At 39.6% G+C, this 20,589-nt stretch overlaps 1 protein-coding gene across 1 annotated transcript; it reads left to right on the forward strand.

Moving 5' to 3' along the window:
• The first annotated feature begins 661 nt into the window (after positions 1 to 661).
• Positions 662 to 19,086, forward strand: ACTR10 (actin related protein 10). The gene is made up of 13 exons (XM_034769023.1): positions 662 to 820; positions 5,270 to 5,342; positions 7,138 to 7,220; positions 8,474 to 8,582; positions 12,003 to 12,110; positions 12,547 to 12,614; positions 12,953 to 13,032; positions 13,523 to 13,558; positions 15,025 to 15,104; positions 15,196 to 15,269; positions 15,687 to 15,768; positions 16,850 to 17,051; positions 18,391 to 19,086. Exons 1-13 carry the CDS (start codon positions 744 to 746, stop codon positions 18,570 to 18,572), a joined length of 1,254 nt encoding a protein of 417 aa, XP_034624914.1. The 5' UTR covers positions 662 to 743; the 3' UTR covers positions 18,573 to 19,086.
• The last annotated feature ends 1,503 nt before the right edge of the window (positions 19,087 to 20,589 follow it).

Consider the following 20,589-nt stretch of genomic DNA (forward strand, 5'->3'; position numbering starts at 1 on the left):
CCTAAGTTCTAAGTAGGAAAATGAAACGTTTCCAAGATCACAGAGTGAGGGCCAGGAAGAACAGCATTCAGGAATCCTGACTTCCAGTCCTATGCTCTAACCACTAGCACATTGACTCCCCCACCCCCTTTATTACTATCAAATCAAATCTCTTCAACCTGGATCATCCCTCACTCTACCCCACCTCGAGGGCGGGGACAAAGGAGGCTAACAGGTCCCTATGCTCCAGTCTCCAAACACAATCTCCCACCCCATGAATCACCATCACTCCCCTTTCTCCTACTTGGGTCTCAGTCCTCAAAACAACCGTCCTCCCTCCATCATTTTCCCCCAGGGACCATCCTTGTCATCCTCTCCCGCAAGAGCCCTCTCTCTTTCACCCCCAGCACCTTTCCCCCAAAGCCCTCTCTTGCTCTCTCTGTCCGCCTTTCCCCCACCGCTACACATAGCCTCTCTTAAGGTGACTACTGCATGCCTGAAAACAGCCAGGGCCAGAGCCGTACAGTTTCTAGCGCAGGGAAAGAAGAAAGGGACGAGCAGAATCACCTCAGCTCCCTCTGAAAGTGTCAAGCCCCGCTGCCCCGAGAGAGGGATTAAACCTGAGAACAGGCAGGATCAAGGACAGCCTTGATCTGCGCCGGCCGGTGTAGAAGGCCCCCAAGCCGCGAGATCTGCGCCGTTCAGTGCGGAAGGCCCCCTTTGTTGTGGTAGAAGCCGGGCGCTGGTCCCTGCAGCCGGTGACAATGCCGCTGTACGAGGGCCTGGGGAGCGGCGGGGAGAAGACGGCGGTGGTGATAGACCTGGGAGAATCGTTCACCAAGTGAGTGGCCCGGCTGGCTGCGGCGGGCAGCCCCTTCCCCCGGTCCCGGGGCTCGCTGCGGGCTGACTCCCCGCTCCACACGATGCCCCTGGTAGGGGTGCAGGTGGGGCTGCCCCTGTGTCCCCAGCAACTCCGCCCTGTCGCGACATGCGGCAGCGCGTGCGGGCGGGCGGGGATGTGCCCGGCATTCCCTGCCCTCTGAACGCTGTGTCCCCACACGTCCGGCTGTGCCCAGCCCTGACCGGTGCTTGGCGCGCGTCTGGGGGGCCCGGCTGGTCTGTCACCGTCTCAAAGGAGGCGCAACAACCCTGGCCTGGTACTCGGGTACCATGGCGATGAACGTCTTGACTCTTCGTTAAGGCTGGATGATGTCTCTAAGAGAGATGCAGTAGCACAAACCCAAGTTATGGGCTTGATGCAGAAATTGACGGGAGAGGTTCTTTGGCCTGTGCTATGTAGAAGATCAGTAGATGATCATAATGGTCCGTTCTGGCCTTAAAATAGCTGAATTTGTGAATGTGACTTGAAAGACCTTTCTGTAAAATGTGGGAGCTTGTCTCTCTCACCAAGTTGGCCCAATAAAATATATTCTCTCATCCGCTTTGTGTCTCTGAATACCTACACAAATAATGATGTCATTACTCCTAATCCAGATGCAGAAAAATCTTTTAGTGTTAATTGCAGTTCTGCATCCTGATTTTTCTTCTACCCCCAAACTACTACCTAGCTCTTCTGACTCCAGGTGACGTTTAATTTATTAAACAGATCTTGTCAGGTTTAAAAATAATGTATCTAAGAAAAAAAATCCACCCCCTGATTGTTAATAACACCTTTTAAATTATTAAAATTTAAACAAAATATTACACATGCCTTGCCATTGTTTACTTGTTCTATTAGACATACCTTGGACAGTGATAATAAACAACTCAGTTTCATTTTTTGGCTCTCCTGCACTAGCACTATGATACAGTGATGTTTGGGTTGCATATATTATAGGTGAAAGTTTGGATTTGAACAATAAATATCTGTAAACATTTCCATTAATAATGGTGTAAAACTTTTCTAACTGTTTAGAGTTCAGTTTTGGACATAAGCTACCCAGCATTGTCTCTTTAATTAGTCATGTGTATGCGAACAGTAGGATTGTTTTGAGACCCACATCATTTGGGAATTTGAGAGATTAAAGGAGGCAATACACAGTGCTGGTCTGAATTTGCCAACCTTATTTAAGAATGTAAGGTCAGCCATACTGGGACAGACCAATGGTCCATTTATCTTAGTATCCTGTCTCTGACAAGTATCAGAGGGGTAGCTGTGTTAGTCTGGATCTGTAAAAAGCAACAAAGACTCCTGTGGCACCTTATAGACTAACAGATGTATTGGAGCATAAGCTTTCGTGGGTGAATACCCACTTTGTCTGGCAGTCAGAGATTTAGGTACACCGGGAGCACAAGTTTGCATCCCTGACCATCTTGGCTAATAGCCATTGATGGACCTGTCCTCCAAATGTATTTAATTCGTTTTTTAACTTAGTTAAACTTTTGGCTTCACAACATTCCATGGCAACAAGTTCCACAGGTTGACTGTGCATTGTATGAAGAAATATTTATTTTTGTTTGTTTTAAACCTGCTGCCTGTTAATTTCATCGGGTGACCCGTAGTTCTCGTGTTATGTGATAAGTCGGTGGGGCTACCTGCATGGGTAAAGTTATGCACATGCATAAGTGTTTGCAGGATCGGGGCCTTAGTTTCTAATTACTTATGGTACCCAAGTGCCATGGCAATTGCCCCTTAACAAAGTGTTGAATACAACCTAATAGCTCTGGTTGTGTTGTTGAACTTTGATGATGAATCCATATTTGTAAAGTAAAACATGGTATGTTAACTTGGTATTATAGTTTAATCTATGTTTTTAATAGCTCAAGCCTATGAGTTGCTCAAGTCTGAGTCTGAATTCCCAAGGTGAGGCCACTCAGCACTTCACAGAACATGCTTGGGAGTGAGACTTGAATAATTATGGCACAAAGATGTTTCTTTTAGAAGCCCCAGATTCTGTAAACTGAGCATCTGAACCCTGAGTCAGTGGGGCTGTGTGTGCGTTCAGCTGTCAAACCACGTGGAATAGCTTGCAGGATTATGGCTAAACTGAGAACACAGTCACTTGAAGATACTGTTGTAAAATATTTTGACACAAATACCTTAGAATTTATTATGTAAATCATGCTTTCTCTCATCAAATGCATATTATATGTGAGTTTATACTTCTACTAAAACTAATCGGCTTAGTTTTACTGAGGAGACCAGTTCAGGCAGTTGGACTAATCCATGAAGTCTATTCTTGAGGTTCTGAACTAAACTTGGCTGCGTCTTTCAGGATTCAGTGTATAAAAATTACTAGTCCTACTACCTAGCTCTTATATAGCAGATCTCAAAGCACTTTACAAAGGAGGCTAATATCATCCCCATACCCTATCCTGCTCCTACTAAAGTAAATGGCGAAATTTCCATTGACTTCAAAGGGAGCAAAATTGTGCCTGTAGTCATTAGCTTGGACACTAAAGTGGATTCAATTGTTTCAATCTCTGCTATTCTAAATTGTGAACAGTTTCAATTGAAAGTGGTCATTACTCAATTAATTTAGCTTTCAAATATGATGTCTGATTCATTTTGGAATTAATATATTGAGAAACTTTCTTCATATATTGAGAGATTTTTATTTGAAGCCTTCTATATCCTAAGTTTTATTTTTCTTTTTTGATCAAACTAACATGATTTGAAACGCCCCTTAGCGCTTATTGTAGACAAATTGTGTTAGCTACTTGATTAAAAATACACACACACCTTTTTTTTTCTAGTCTAAATAAAGCCTAAATGTAAGCTTTACCTTTCACTTTCTAACTAAGAAAATCAAAATGTGAAAAAGTAGAATGATTCTTAGACCAGTTTACAAAAGAAAATGTCTGATACCTGCAATGTAAAACTATTTATACCCCCTTCTATCCACCACCCAAAAGTGTCCTTTTTGTATTATCAGTGCCAAATTCCAGACCCTTTCTTTTTTATGCTGGTGTCTTCTGCATGCACAGTATTCACTTAAAATAAGAAGATAACTATGGGCTTGATCTTGTGAACAGTTAAGCAAGTGACTATATTATTCACATGAGTAGTTCCATTGATTTCAGTGGACCTGCTTGGAGGAGTAATTTTTATTCGTGCAATGTTTGCGACATTGGGCCCTATAACTGCAACAAAGTCATTTATTTACACTTATGCCACATTTGCAGCTGTACTACATTAGGCCCAGTTCTTCACCTGCCTCTATGCTGCCAGATGCATGCATGGAGCTCCAGTAATATCATTGGGGCTCCATGCCAGAGCATAAGCTCTCATGTGAAGGCAGTTGTAGGATTGTGGCCTTAGACACACCGATCTTGGGATCAGATGGTACTGATTTCCACATGACTGTATATGATTATTAAAAATTAAAGCCTTAGTTCTGCAATCAAATCCTTGCAGGTGCAAGAGTCTGTGATGTGGATTTGATTGCAGCATTGGGGTCTAAATATATAACCAAAATAACATTATAGTAAGGATTTGTTAAATCCTCTACATATGTATCAATGTTGATATTCTGAAGTCTGGCTGTTTTTCTCTAGAATAGTCCCCATTCAAGAAACTGTTTGGATGCATTCATGGTATCAGAATGCCAAGACAAAATATATTTATTGACCTCTTTACTTTAAAAACATTAAACTCTGAAATCATGGATAGGCATTCTACCAAATGGTGCTTGAACTTCCAATATTTATTTCAAAAGAGACAAAAAAAATGTAAAGCATTGGGAACTCCTAAAACCTCATCCATAGGGCATCTGTTTTTTTTTTGTTTAATCTTTAGAACTTGCTGTCCTTTTATATATGATCCGTTTATGAAAAGTTAACTTGACTAGCTATTCTAAATCTTGGCTTGGAATCCTGCTAATTCGAACTCACTACCTAGGCTGAGTCTACACTATGAGCGCTCTACCATTATAAGAATACCAGTATACTATACTGGCAAAGCACTCCTGGTGTGGACGCAGCTATACTGGTAACACTGTGCTTTGTACCGGTATAATAAAACCAATCCCTACAAGCAAAACAAGCTATACCAGTAAAAGCGTAGTATCTACACTATGGCCTTTGCAAGCACTGCTATGTTACTCAGGGATCTCACTCCTTCACCCCACTAACTAGCCTAGCTGTGCTGGCAGAAGTCTGCAGTGTAGACCTGGCCCTAGTAAATCATACATAAAACACCTCTATGGACTTTAAAAATTATGTTCAGATTAAATTGTTTTGATTATCAATCCACTTTTACTATTTGAAATACCAGATCATTAATTTCTTGGTAGTTCTTAAATGTGAAATACATATATGTAATTAGTTAATTTTAAATATTTTTGTTCAGATGTGGTTTTGCAGGAGAAACAGGACCAAGATGCATTATTCCTAGTGAAATAAAGAAACCTGACATTCCTAAGGTAACATTTTTTAAAATGTACTATTGGGAAAGATCTACAAATTCAAAAGTTATTTGTGTTACATTTTTATTTTTAAGAAGTACTTTAAATATGTATCTTCAAACATCACAGAAATGTGTCTCATTATTTCCTCCATCATAAACCATGTCCATTATCTCTTAGCTGTTCCTATTAAGAGGCCATAATAAGTTGCTATGAAAATTGACCTCATATTGAGGACAATTATGGTTCTGTTACATGAATAATCATAAAGTGAGCTGGCTTTTGCAAATGAAAAATTAATTGGATACATCCCTAAATTAGAAATTTGGGACCATATAGTATATTAATAGGGTAAGCTGATGGATATAAAAGTGTCTGGAACTGCCAAACATGGATTTGACAATTGCCACCTCACACACAAAACAGGATAAGTAGAATAATCCTCAAAAGTACTTTTAAAAATAACAAAATGTTTCACCTGGAAGAGCCATGATGACCTTGTTTTCTAGGTATTAATGTTCTCTCTGTTGTGATTTGGGCTATAAATTCCTCCCAGTAAATTGTTAATTCTCAGGAAACTTTCTTTTTCTACATAAATATTACTTACAAATTAAGGCTCTAATCCTACAAGGTGTTCAGTCAATGGGTCTCCATGGCAAACACAGGAGTCCGCATATACAGAACAGCTGGTAGGCTTGGGGCCTTTCAAATATTTAAGACTATTTATCTCTTGAGTTATCCAGTTGATCAGTTATGCCCCAGTTCTGCAAAGATGTATGCATATGTTTGTGCCCTGTGAATCATCCTGTTGAATTAAAAAAGATGATTATCCGTGGATAAAGTTAAGTATATGTGTAAGTCTTTGCAAGATTGGAGCACTTCATGCAAAGTGTCCACACCACCACATTTGGCATTAATTGGTACATTAAGGCCTGGTCCACACTAACCCCCCCACTTCGAACTAAGGTACGCAAATTCAGCTACGTTAATAACGTTAATAACGTAGCTGAATTCGAAGTACCTTAGTTCGAACTTACCGCGGGTCCAGACGTGGCAGGCAGGCTCCCCCGTCGATGCCGCGTACTCCTCTCGCCGAGCTGGAGTACCGGCGTCGACGGCGAGCACTTCCGGGATTGATTTATCGCATCTAGACAAGACGCGATAAATCGATCCCAGAAGATCGATTGCTTACCGCCGGACCCGGAGGTAAATGTAGACCTACCCTTAGAGGTGGTCTCTAGGGGTATGTCTACACTGCAGTTAAACACCCGCAGCTGGCCCATGTCAGCTAACTTGGGTTCAGGCTGTGAGGCTATAAAACTGCAGTGTAGACGCATGGGGTGGAGCCTGGACTCTGGGACCTTGCAAGTTGGGAGGGTCCCAGAGCCTGGGCTCCAGCCCAAACCCAGACATCTTCACTGCAGTTTTATAGCTCGGCAGCCCAAGTCCCATGAGCCTGCTTCAGCTGACACGGGCCAGCCTCTGGTGTTTAATTGCAGTGGTGACATAACCACAGGGTCAGGTTTGAGGCACATTGCCTCCACCTGTACTATGCTTTTTCTCTTAGTTGGGGATGTAAGTCTCCAGAATTGTCAATTTGACACCTTTCCTCAGCATTAAAATTGATGACAAGTTTTAAAGAAAAAAAAAATTCAAAATTGATTCAAGTAAAATAATTTGTTGGATAATTTTGTGATGTGCGTTAATACATCAAACAATGGAAAATAGTGTTTCTTAAAGTCAATAACAATATCTTTTTTGAATTTTATACTGGCTATATATAACATTTTAATATACATTTTTATTTTTGCAGCCTATCAAAGTCGTTCAGTATAATATTAACACAGAAGAGCTGTATTCATATCTGAAGGAATTTATTCACATGCTGTATTTCAGGTAAGAGGCACTGGAATATTTTTCTCTGATTAGCTGCTTTTGTTTGAGCATGTTGCAAAAGATCTTTGTTTTGATAGGGGTTTTGGAGAAGGCTGATGTTATGTTTCCTAAACGGTAAAAGAATGGGAAGGAGATGGCTAGGTGGCTGAGCTCTTGCTGAAACAATTATTTCATGCTGCTAAAATTTGAATTGTGTTGTTAATGTGTGATAAGCACCTAGAGCCTTGGATATGCATCTTATTGTTTAAAATCATCTAAATAAATAAAACAACTGTTAACTGTGACATGGTCACAAATAGCTTGAGCTTGAAAATTGTTATTCTTGTGTGGAGTTACACTGATTTCAATGGGGCTGCTCGCAGGACTCCAAAGCCCATTGAGGTAAATGGAAAAACCAGGCCTGATGTGAACAAGGGTTTGGACGTCTGGATCCAAATGTTCAAAGTTTGAGATTTCTAATGTGCCTGATGGGATCACTGAATTCTGTAGGTTTATATTTTTTTACTTGAATAGAACACATCTTCCCCTTGGTGTAAATGTCCTCATGAACTTAGATTTAGTGCTCTCATGTCCCACTCACATCCACATACAGAATGACTTGACTCCTGTTGTGGACAAACATTACTTTTGTTACTGGACTTCTGCCTCGCTCCCTCAAGCATTATTGGTTTTCTTTCTGTCCTCTACCAGTGCTGTTCTGTTTCTGACCCAAAGTCTCTGGCATGCTGGGGACACGTCTTTCTGCAACTAGAAGATGGTTTTATTATCGTTTTGAGAAAATGCAAATTATTCCCCTTTTTCTTTTAACTTTGTGAGGGATGATGAGCTAGAGGTTGAAGCACAGGACTGTGGGTGAGGAGATCTGGGTCATAGTCTTAGGTCTTCCACAAATGCACCGTGGCATTGGACAAGTCACTGAGGGGTGGCCTGCACACAGACCAATACGCTTAGAGGTGCATAATCCGTTTGTAGACAAGACTGTAACCTCTGCCTGCACTGCCGTTTCCTGATGTGTAAATCTGGAATAATGCCTACCTCCCTGCATGTTGTGAAGCTTCATTATAAGATGCATTGAAGTGTGGGGTGGATGGTGCTATCTAAGCGCACGTTATTCTTTATTATGATTTTGGCTGAAATAATTTTCAAAAAAAGTAGTTACCTTCTTTCAAGTTTTGTATCAGGTCCCATAAGAGATGCTTAGATTTAACAGTCTCAGTTTATAATTCTTTACAAATATATGTGCTGTTTTCCAGACATCTGCTGGTGAATCCCAGAGACCGTCGCGTTGTAATAGTGGAATCTGTGCTATGCCCCTCACACTTCAGAGAGACACTCACTAGAGTACTTTTCAAGTATTTTGAGGTACGTGTATTCCCTAACTATTGGCATTCGTTGTCTTAATTGATTACATAAGAATGGGCATATTGTGTCAGACCAGTGATTTATCTAGCCCAGTATCCTGTCTTCTGATAGTGGCCAGTGCCAGATGTTTTAGAGGGAATGAAGAGAACAGGAATTTATCAAGTGATCCATCTCCGGTCGTCCAGTCCCAGCTTCTGTCAGTCAGAGGTTTAGGAACACCCAGAGCATGGAGTTGCCTCCCTGACCTTCTTGGCTAGTAGCCATTGATGACCTATCCTCCATTAACTTACCTTATTCTTGTTTGAACCTAGTTACACTTTTGGTCTTCCCAACATCCCCGGCCATCATTTCCACAGGTTGCCTGTGCGTTGTGTGAGGAAGTATTTCCTTATGCTTGTTTTAAACTTACTTTCTCTTAATTTCATTGAGTAACCCCTGGTACTTGTATTATGTGAAGGGGTAAATAACTCTTATTCACTTTCTCCCCATCATTCAAGATTTTATAGATTTCTATCATATTCCCCTTTAGTCGTCTATTTTCCAAACTGAACAGCCCCAGTCTTTTAATCTTTCCTCATATGGAAGCTGTTCCATTCCCCTAATCATTTTTGTTGCCTTTTTCTGTACTTTTTCCAGTTCTAACATACCTTTTTTGAGAAGGGGCAACCAGAACTGCACACACTGTTCAAGGTTTGGGCGTACCATGGATTTATGTAATGGCTTATCTACCCCTTTCCTTATGGTTTCCAACATTCTATTTGCTTTTTTTACTGCTGCTGCACAGTGAGCAGATGTTTTCAGAGAACTATCCATGTTGACTCCCAAGATCTCTTTCTTGAGTGGTAGTTGCTAATTTAGACCCCATTGTTTTGTATGTATAGTTGGGGCTATGTTTTCCAATGTGAATGACTTTGCATTTATCAACTTTAAATTTAATTGGCCAGTTTGTTGTCCAGTCACCCCGTTTAGTGAGAGTCCCTTTGTAACTCCTCGCACTCAGCTTTGGATTTAACTGTCTTGAGTCATTTTATATCATCTGAAAACTTTGCCACATCTTTGTTTACCTCTTTTTCAAGATCATTTATGAATATATTGAACAACACTGGTCCCAGTACGGATCCTTGGAGGACCCCACTTTTTACTTCTCTCCACTGTAAAAACATTTATTCCTACACTTTGTTTCCTGTCTTGTAACCAGTTACTGATCCACGAGAGGACCTTCCCTCTTACCCCATGACTGCCTACTTTGCTTAAGAGCCTTTGGTGAGGGACCTTATCAATGGCTTTCTGAAAGTCCAAATACACTATCCACTGGATCACCCTTGTTCACGTTTGTTGACCCCCCCCCAAAGAATTCTAATAGATTGGTGAAACATGATTTCCCTGTTCAAAAGCCATGTTGATTCTTCCCCAAATATCATGTTCATCTGTGTCTAATAATTCTGTTCTTTACTATATTTTCAGCCCATTTGCCTGGTACTGAAGTTAGGCTTACAAGTCTGTAATTGCCAGGATCACCTCTGGAGCCTTTTATAAAAATCAGTGTTACATTAGCTATCCAACATTCATCTGGTACAGAGGTCGATTTAAGCAATAGGTTACATACCACAGTTAGCAGTTCTGCAATTTCATATTTGAGTGCCTTCAGAACTCTTGGGTGAAAACCATCTGTCATGTAGGATATGTAGAATAATCAGTTAGGATATTAGCAATAGTACTAGTGGCCATTGCTATACTTGGCATGTGGGAATGGACAAAGGAGTGGGGATAAAGGGAAAAGAATGAAAGTGAAAAGAGGAAGATAGGGAGGTAGAGATCAGTGGGATTTTTTCCTGACTCATTTAAATATCAGTTATCTAAATAGCATATATTAGCAAGAATCACCTATAGGGTTTTTTTTGACTTGGCAAAAAAATAGCTCACGTCATCTCATTTTTGACAGGACCAATAAATCCCAATGAGCACTGCCAGAAACCTGAGTCTATATTTAAACATTTCTTAGTGCTCTCTCTCAACACAAGTCTTGATTCTTTTACCATAAGCCAATATCTTTGCCTAGCATGTGACCTAAACTCTGGCTGTACTCACTTAGATAGGAACTTATCTGATATTTGTGTCCTTCACATAATCAATCTTTTTGTTAGATCAGACTCTTCCTTAAATCTAATTCTGATCCTAGTGTCAATGGAAAACACTTTGCAAGGTAATGCCATAAACTTTCCGTTCATATAGGTCAGATTGGTATGATTTTTCTATTAAAGGCTATGCAAATAAGTAGTTTGCCTCCCCAGCCTAATTTTATAACTAATCTTAAACTGTCATAGATTATATTTCTGTATAATTCCTTCCTGGTATACTTAATCTTTTTTTTTCCACCTTAAATTTGATGAGCAGTGTGAGGTGAGTGGATTTTCTAATCCGTTTACAGAAAGTTAAAAAAGAGGAGAAATGCCTTTCATTTTGATGACTTTGCAATGTGAGGATGACAGATAATGAACTTAGCACAGAGCTGCTTTAAACATTATCCAAAATGTCTGGTGACAGGGAGAGGTCCATACTTTGGTTTTGAGGCCTGGTTCTATGATGACAAACCTGCTGGTAGCCATGTAAGGTGAGCCCTGCTTCATGTGTAGGGCCACCATTCGTGGTGTTCCGAATAAATGTGACATTTGATGCAAGGTCAGCATTTTTAAATAGTTATCTTGTGATCTAATTACACCATACTGTTGCCAGTAAATTAAAGCTTTATGGAATTACTTTTCCTTTTCCCCAGAGTTCAGGGGAGGGTATTTGCCAATGGGGTTGTCAGCACCCTGAGAGCGAGATTTCTAGGGCAAGGCTGGGGCTCTCATCTAGCTATATGGTCTGAGCTCCTTCTTTCCCATTTCCTTTTAGAGTTCCCTCTTTCTTACCTATATTGCAATGTGATCCTTGTGGCCAAAAGAGCTGTTGATTTGCTCTGAGACTAACGCTTCCTAGTACTGGCTTTTAATCAGTGTTTGTACAGTGGAGAGCATGATCCCACTGGCCACACAGCAAAACTTTGTCTCCTTTGCTCACCTCTTCATGTCTTCGCAACATGTTATGAAGAGCTACGTTTGGCCTTCTGTAGTCAACTGTGACTTGACCTAAGCTATGTTCCATACACACTACTTCTTTTTCTTAAAACCCTCTGTTACTATTCAGTGTTATTAAGCACATATGTGGACATGGTGTAGCGATGAACGTGTTGGGAATGAATTTGAGTATGCTGCTGTATTTAGTTGGTCATCATCACATTAGATTAAATCCTGAATTAAGATTAGGCAGTTCAGTACTTGATTGTTCAGTCTTCGTTTTTTATAGGAAATTCGGGGGAATGAAAATGATAAACCTTCAAGTTTTCTTGCACTGAATTTAATTGTTTTGGTCTCATTACAGGTTCCTTCTGTGTTGTTTGCCCCAAGTCACCTGATGTCTCTTCTGACACTTGGGATTAATTCTGCTATGGTTTTAGACTGTGGATATGCAGAAAGTCTGGTGCTGCCTGTATCCTTGAATAATAATCCAGAAATCAAATCTTCAGCAGGAAAACTATAACAAGAAGTAGCTTATTTTATTATAGACTTGAAATATGATAGACAAGAATAGGGACAGACCAGCAATTTAGCTTTGATCATAGTATTCTGGCTTGCTGTTTTAGAGTGGAGAATATCACAATATTCTGATTTACTACATGAAAATCCCTAGACCTGTGCTCTTTCCAAAGGATGGGATAGGAACAGACATAATCTGTGTTCTGTTGCTTGACAGTTCTGTGTTTCTCCCTCACATACTACACATTAATGAGAGTTCTGGACAGAATTGACTATTGGAAATATTTATAACTGATGCAGGGAAAGGAGGAAGAAAAATGCCTTCAATCCCTGTGTCTTCAGATGGAAAACACATTATAAAATAGTGAGATTTCCTGAGCAGCTTATAGATATATGAGGGAATCCCAGTTTTGAGTTGCTGGGGTGCCCTTCCCCTAGGAGGAAAAGCAATTCACAAGTAAGTTTACAGTTATGCCTCCAAGATGATTCTGTCAACTGATGATGCCATTTGATTGTGAAAATTAATCTTTAGTCAATTACTTTATTATAATATAATTAAATTGGATTATAACCCCTGTCGTGTTACCATCCCATTCTAAAGTTGTAAATGTGTAGTGGCCGTGGAAATATGATGGGAACCTTGGAAATAACAGTTTAGAAATTGGATTTATTTCGGTCTTTATTTAAAAGAAAGTGTTACTGAAGGAAGTAAATAACGTAGCGTTGACATGGTGCAAATACATAGGATCATTAGTGGGTGGTAACTATAGACTTTTTATATTTACAACATTTTAGGGAGCTGGAGAATCAGTTATTGGAGCAATGCAGTGTTGACACAGGAGTAGCTAAAGGACAAAGACTCCCATCAGTGATGGGTAAGGTGTATTTCTGATGTAACATAAATGTGTTCCTCTTTAGGCAATCCTACTGGGGACAGTGGGTTAATCCCGCTTCCTTCTCTGCTTCCTTTCATGCTGCTAACATCAGAAAGAATAAATTAATGTTTCTCCACCAGGTTTAACGTGCTGCTGGTTCCATGTCTCCTCTCCCAGTATAAAATTAATTAGTATGTGACTTCCATGACAAACCACTGTTAACTGGTTTGAAATAAAGTTTAGTGCTGTATTCTTTGTCTGTTACATTTTGAAGTCAGAAGAGCATGTTACATTGTTTCCAAATGTAAGACAGGTTCTCTTTTTCATGTGGATTTCTTCCCCAAGAGTAAAGTTGTTTATTTCTAGCAAATCTTTTAAAGTTATTGTTTAAATTCTGTACTAAATTCACACTTCTTCAATTATTAGTTGGATTATGCAAGTTGTATTTTTACTTAATGAAGATCTGTACTAAACTATTAACTATTTTTAGGCTCAGTTCCAGAAGACATTGTAGAGGATATAAAAGGTAAAACTCTTTACTTCAAGAAACCCTATTTTGTGCTCCCACTCCCCCCCCCCCCAGAGATCAATTTAACAATGTCACTACATTTACAATACCCTGTCACTGCAAATTTATGGGATTCTGTTGTTTTAAATTCCCTTTTGTCATATTTCTTATATCAGCAGAAGAACTTGAAGTACTGTCCATATTGTAGGTGTTCTGCGGGTCATATTGCATCCATCTTCTGAGATTAGACTTGAGGTATTGGTCCAGATATAGCTGAGTGTTGTGTTTTTGCATATAAACACAATGTAAGGATATTGGGTAGTTTTGTGTATCCATCCATCAGCAGTTTAGGTTAATATGGTGTTGCATTTTTAAATACTCGTGTTCTGTTTTTTTCTGATGACTATTTATAGAAACACACAGTATGTACCCTACATTTGATTAATAGCAGATTTAACTTCCACAGACTAGGCAACATCACATTTCTATTGCTTCTGGTCAAAAAGACTGTTACTGCTGAGAAATTCTGACTGATTGTTAGTTCTTGCTTAAAATGATTTAGCTAGGCATATTCTGTGTTTGCCACATAATATGGTATCTTCACCAAAACTGAAAATAGCATGTAAAAGGTGTTTGGGAATATTGGATCTGGTATGAAATATTAATCACCTTAATAAATTTACACTTCAAAAATTTGGGCATATGTCATTAAAAAGCTATAGTAACTTTTCTATAGCACTTTATATGCAGTTCATCCCAAACCACTTTACAACTCTTTTAATAGAAAATAAAAATGGTTGATGAACTTAAGGAATGTTTCCTATGGCTTATTAACAGCCAGTCTTAACAGAAATAGTATCTACCTGTTGGGCCAAACAAGGGGGAAAGACCACATGTCAAGCACCTTGATACCTTAAGATGCTCCATACCTTTTAAACACTGCTAATATTTTATTACATGTAATTAATTCATGGAAATGGCTTTTTAAAATTCTGGACAGAAATGCAGCTTTCTGATTGGCTGTCTTTTTCACACCGTTATTTTTAACCAGATATAAGATGTTACTTGCTAGAATGGTTGTTTGTTCTATATTAAAGGTATAAATGGAGTTTGGCTCTTAAGCTCCTTCTGGAGTTTTGGAGAGCAGGAGATATGTGCCACTAACACCACCACATAATAGCAGACCATTTACAAAACAGCAACTTCCAATTTGAGACTGGAATTGTTGATTCAAATGCAGTAAACTATCCTTTCCACCTCCTGGCAACAAAAAGGCAGAGTTGATAACTCTCCATGGACTTCAGATCTAGCTATTTAGTTCCTCAAGAAGAAAATCCTCTCTAGTGCAGCATATTTGTGGTATGAATGCTACTTCCCAACCAGAGCCTAAGTTCTGATAAGTAGTGTCAGAGTATTTCACAGCAAGTAGCAATATCTTGTATACATAAAAATGTAGTCTTTGTATTTCTTTTTCTTTTATAAAGTCCGCACTTGTTTTGTGAGTGATCTCCAACGTGGGCTGAAAATCCAGGCAGCAAAGTTTAACATGGATGGCAGTGCTGAGGTAGGTGGAGGGTAAATGTTTCTCCTCCTCTTCGAAGTGGAAGGAGATCTCTTTTTTGCCTTTCAGATGATATGTGTGTGTTTTGTTTTAGCGTCCTTCACCACCTCCAGATGTAGATTACCCTCTAGATGGAGAGAAGATTCTGCATGTAGTTGGATCAATCAGGTTAGAAAAATTATAACTAAAATGTGTTGTTGTTTTATTGTTGTGTTTAAAGTAGTGCCCAGATGCCTGAATATTGAAATAAACCATTAGAAATGATGCCTTAGTTGTGTGCTGGTAAAACTTATTTGTGTGTTTAGGGGCATTAATGAACCATTGCACTTTGATCTTGTGATTTGAGGCCCCTAAAACTTCGCAATATAATGACAGCTTGTGGTACCACCTTGAGGCCCCAGTCATGCACCAGGACCCCATTGTGCTAGGTGCTGTACTAACATATAACAAAAACTGTCCCTGTTACACTAAGACTCTAAACTCTTTGAAAGATGAAAGACAATAGGTGGGAACACAAGGAAACAATGACACCATACTGGTAGGCTGTTTGTTGCTAATGCTCCTTGCTTTGTTTTATTTTGTCAGAGACTCAGTTGTTGAAATACTGTTTGAGCAGGATAATGAAGAGAAATCTGTTGCCACTTTAATACTGGATGCACTTATTCAGGTATCTCTACCAGTATAAATAGTTGCATGCATTGCTGTGGCCTTGCATAGAGCCTGGTTTTACAAACCGTCATTCACTTGGGCAGTCTCGCCGATTATAAGTATGGACCGTGTATGGGTAAGATGTTCTCTGAATCAGGCTCATGACTGGCTTAGGGAAGGTGAGAAACTAAAGCATATTGTGTACTCTTAGAAATTCGAGTGCTATAATTCAAGAGGTGTCAGCATTTTTATTACTTTCCTCACTCTTTTAAGATCTTTTATTTTGACTTGGAAATTCTCTTGAGGTGTGATAGCTTATCATAAGATGAAATGTCTTTGTCTAGTTAGGAAAAAAAAATATGGAATGTGGGTTTGACCAGTACAAATGTAAACTACATCTCATTCTATGTATATTTTAAAGATGGGTTTCTGCAGTTACAAATACACCTCTACCTCGATATAACGCTGTCCTCAGGAGCCAAAATATCTTACCGCGTTATAGGTGAAACTGCGTTATATTGAACTTGCTTTGATCCACCGGAGTGCGCAGCCCCGCCCCCCTGGGGCACTGCTTTACTGCGTTATATCAGAATTTGTGTTATAACGGGTGGCGTTATAGTCAGGTAGCGGTGTATATTGTTTGAACCAAAGTTTGCAGATGAGTAATTCTTTGCTAGCACAATAAACTTGGATGTTGTAAGGCAATTATTTCAAGTTAGGGTTCACCTTGTTATAAAAATTGATCCCATTAAATAATTCCCAATGTTTTGGGTTCCTTGATCTAGAGGTACTGGGATGGTTCAAATTACATTCTTCTCTAGTGACTTCCTCTGACCAAGCAAGCAATGGCTCTGGAGGGATAGGTCAATCAGGCTTCTGCCACAGGAGAGGGTCACTGCAGCATGGGACACCTTGAGAGGGGTAGCAGGCCTAGATAAAAACACAAATGAGTTGCTGCACATAGTGTATATTGTCTTGTGCTTACGTTAACAGAAATACATACCAGTGTCACTTGTAAAGAGAGGCGCTACATTTCTGACGTGTTTTGAATGCTGTGCATATAACTTCATTTAAACATTTTCAATTTTCTTTTGTACCAGTGCCCAATAGACACCAGGAAGCAGCTGGCTGAGAACTTAGTAGTTATTGGTGGCACTGCTATGTTGCCAGGATTCCTACACAGATTAATGGCTGAAATTAGGTACCTGGTCGATAAACCAAAATACAAAGAAGCACTTGCCACTAAGACCTTCAGAATTCACACTCCACCTGCCAAACCCAACTGTGTGGCTTGGCTGGGAGGTAAGAATGACACTGGGGTTAGTCGGAGGTATGAAGGGAAAAGCAAGGTTTTACTATGGGATTTGGAAGGAGCAAATGACAATAGTTCTTTGAAACATTGCTAAGTGTAAACTACATCTGAGCTCTTTGTAGTTATTGTGCCTCATGTCAAAGTCCTGTGGGGCAAAGCTGCCTCCTGGAGTTTTGGAGGGCAGGAGATTTGCCCCACTAATGACAGCAGATCATTGAAAAGCAGCAACATCAAATTTGAAGCGGTGGTGTGTACGACAGGGATTGTTGATTCAGGTGTGCAGTACACCATTCATGCCGTGTGGTGGCACCAGCAAAGCAACCATACAAAGCACAACTTGCTGGACAGGGGTGCCATTTGCTATGGGGCCGGATTTTTCATAGCTCCTCTCCAGCTGGCACTGCAGTGTCTCCCTTGGATGTGCATGGACCACTGTGAGCCAGGAGTTCTAATTGCTGCATCGGTAGTTCCAGCCCCAGCCAGCCGGGGAGCAGTAGCAGCCTGGATCAGAGTGAGTTGGGCCCTGATTTCCCCCCCCCCCCCAAAAAAAAAGAGGTGGGAGGCAGTTATTGACTTAAAAGCTGCCAATCATGGGCTAGGCAAAGGCTGCTAACTCACTGCACAACTCCCAGATACCTGCTCTGTTGTAAATCAGGGAAAGGGAAGGGCCAAGAGACGCATTTCATGGCAATTCCATGTGGCTAAAGTTTCTTCTGACAAGAATTCTTGAATTTATAATATGTACATTTCAGCTAATAAACTAAGCCTCTGTACGTAACTAGGGTAGAATTTTAGAGAAACAAAATGTAATAAATGTAAGTCTGGTTTGAAAGTGAGTGCCACAGGACAGCAAATGTTTGATACTGTGGGTGTCATCAGCCTGTCTGCAGCTCCTCATCAGAAAGAGATGCCAGTTAACCAACATAGACTTACTTTTCTCCACGAGTCGTACAAACTTATTCTCATGCATGTTGTGCCATGCTAGGAGTTTCCCACAGTGCTTAGTTTCTGGGAGCATTTCATTTACCCATGGGATTGATGGTACCTGTTGTTTAAAGCACTTGGAGTTATAGCTTCAGGGAAAGGCCTCTGGCAGGAAACTACTCACAGGAAAGCCCATATGGATCTTGTATTCAGTCACTTATGAAGGGTGTGGAATGAAGCAATACAATACATAAAAGAGGGAAAGGGATTAGACCCAGTATATTCAGTCTTTTATCTCTTCTTTGGCGGGTTGAAAAGGAGTTAGGGGAGATTCCCGCAACCGAGCAGGGGAAAGAGAAATTCAGTGTGATGAGAACTAATGTGAAATTTTGTTTTATGATGCAGGAGCCATTTTTGGAGCTCTTCAGGACATACTTGGAAGCCGTTCAGTGTCCAAGGAATATTACAGTCAGACAGGCCGTATACCTGACTGGTGCTGTCTCAATAACCCTCCTTTGGAAATGATGTTTGATGTTGGCAAAGCCCCGCCACCATTGATGAAGAGGGCTTTTTCCACTGAGAAATAAGCATCTGAATACAACACAGCTGCACAAGGATTCCTTTCACCTATTTCAAGCAGACCTATACAAGTTGCTTCTTATGCAGTAAGTTAATCAGGTGTAACACTGTTTAAAATTAATGATATAGGTGTGGCTTGGGAACATCTTGTTAGCTGGAACTATATTGAAGTTGGATACAATTCTACATTTAGATTAAAAAAACTCAAAACAGTGGTTTTGACAAATGTGATGATGTGGGTTGCTTGTTTTTTCCCCCCCCCTTTCTATGGAAATATTGTAACTGGCACAAGTTGTTAACTACTAAGTTGTTTGCTCTATACAAATATGTACAGTAGATACAAAATTAAGAGGCTTAGTTTTAGATATTTTTGTTTTGTTTTAAATATCTTAGAAGAATGAAGGAGATTCCTTGTTACCTGAAACCATCTGTGGAAGTTTCTCTGCCAAACTCTGCATAAAATGTTGCACATGTTAACATAACCTGTTGGGTTCATACATTAAAATGTCTCCTGGAAACTTGTTTTGTTTTGTCTGTCCATGGAAGTTGTTATAGGGATAGTAATTCTCTTAGACAGAGATTCCTGTTTTCAGAAGCTGAACAGGGACTTGCTCCAGGCTGAAGTTGTCAAAGTGTAAACTTAACCTGCCTGCTAACGACCTTTACCCCCAAAAAATCTGTCTGACCACTTAGGAAATGTACATGAAAAACTTAATGTTAATAACATGCTCATATTAATTACTTTAATTTTATTTGGGTTGGAGAGGCAAGTTAGCAGCAAGGCAGATGTTAAAATATGTAATCCTACGGCAATAAATATGAAATAAAAATACAAAACTGAACTCTAAGGCAAATGATGTACAATAACTGATGTAAAGACCAAAAAGTAATAAAAGACTTGAAATTCCTAACAGAGAATTAAATGAAAATGTTCTCTGAGGAGCCTGTGATCAGGCTTTTTTGTTGTTTGTTTAATTACTGTTGATGCAAATACGTTTTTTTTCAGGTATATCAATATTAACATTGTTAACAATCCCAGACTCTAGAGTTCTGCCCTCCACTTTAATTATTCTAAAGGTCTGTTGAGTCAAAAATTCACCCTTTAAAAAACACAACAGCCTACATTTGGATGCACACAACATGCTATTATGACACTAATTAATAGGCTTCTATAAATCCTGTAACTCGGTATACTGCAAGGTACTCTTACTTGGAAAAGTATCTCTAAAGTTTGTGAGACACACTCTCACTCACACACAGTCACACTGAGTCAGTGTGACTGTGTGACTGTGTCTCACACACACACACACAGCTGTTATTTTTGTCAATTCTCATTATTTCCACTAGAATTTTATTTATAATATTGCCTTAAATAATATTTTGTGCACACATGGTATAGTGCTTTCCATCTGAGAATTATGAACGCTTCAGTGTCAAAGGTTTGACTTATTTTTAGGTGAGGAATGTCAAGATTAAGAATCAGTTTGTCATTAATTTACACTAATATGCCTGACTCGTAACTATCTCTCGATAATTAGTAATTTTCACCTATACTGTACTAAATACTGAGACAGATGGATTCTTGTGCCTTTAAATCCTATCGTTAGGCTTGAATGTTTAATCAATCTTTAGAATTTGTTTATTTAGAATCCTTCATTACCGCTAATAGGATTTGGGTGACTAATTCCCCCCTCCCAGCCTGTTGTTCACTTTCTGATGGTTACTGAAATGTAGTTTTAGAAATAAAATGCCTTCTTACATAGAAACAACAAAGATTGATTTTGAAACTAAACAGTGTAGCATGCAGTGGTACTTAAATAAGCTTTAATCTGAAGGTTGTCATTACATTTCATAAGTGCCCTAACCTCATATGCATTTTTTAGTTGGCAAATATTGACAGATCCTCTCTCCTATCTTAATATTTTTAATTAGTGTGTGTCCAGGAATCACTGTGTGAAGTCCCATGGCTTGTACTATAAATTAAGTCAGACTTGATGATCATAGTGGCCTCTTCTGGCCTTAAAA

This window comes from Trachemys scripta, chromosome 4, assembly GCF_013100865.1.
Source record: "Trachemys scripta elegans isolate TJP31775 chromosome 4, CAS_Tse_1.0, whole genome shotgun sequence".
In the NCBI taxonomy this organism is placed as follows: domain Eukaryota; kingdom Metazoa; phylum Chordata; order Testudines; family Emydidae; genus Trachemys; species Trachemys scripta.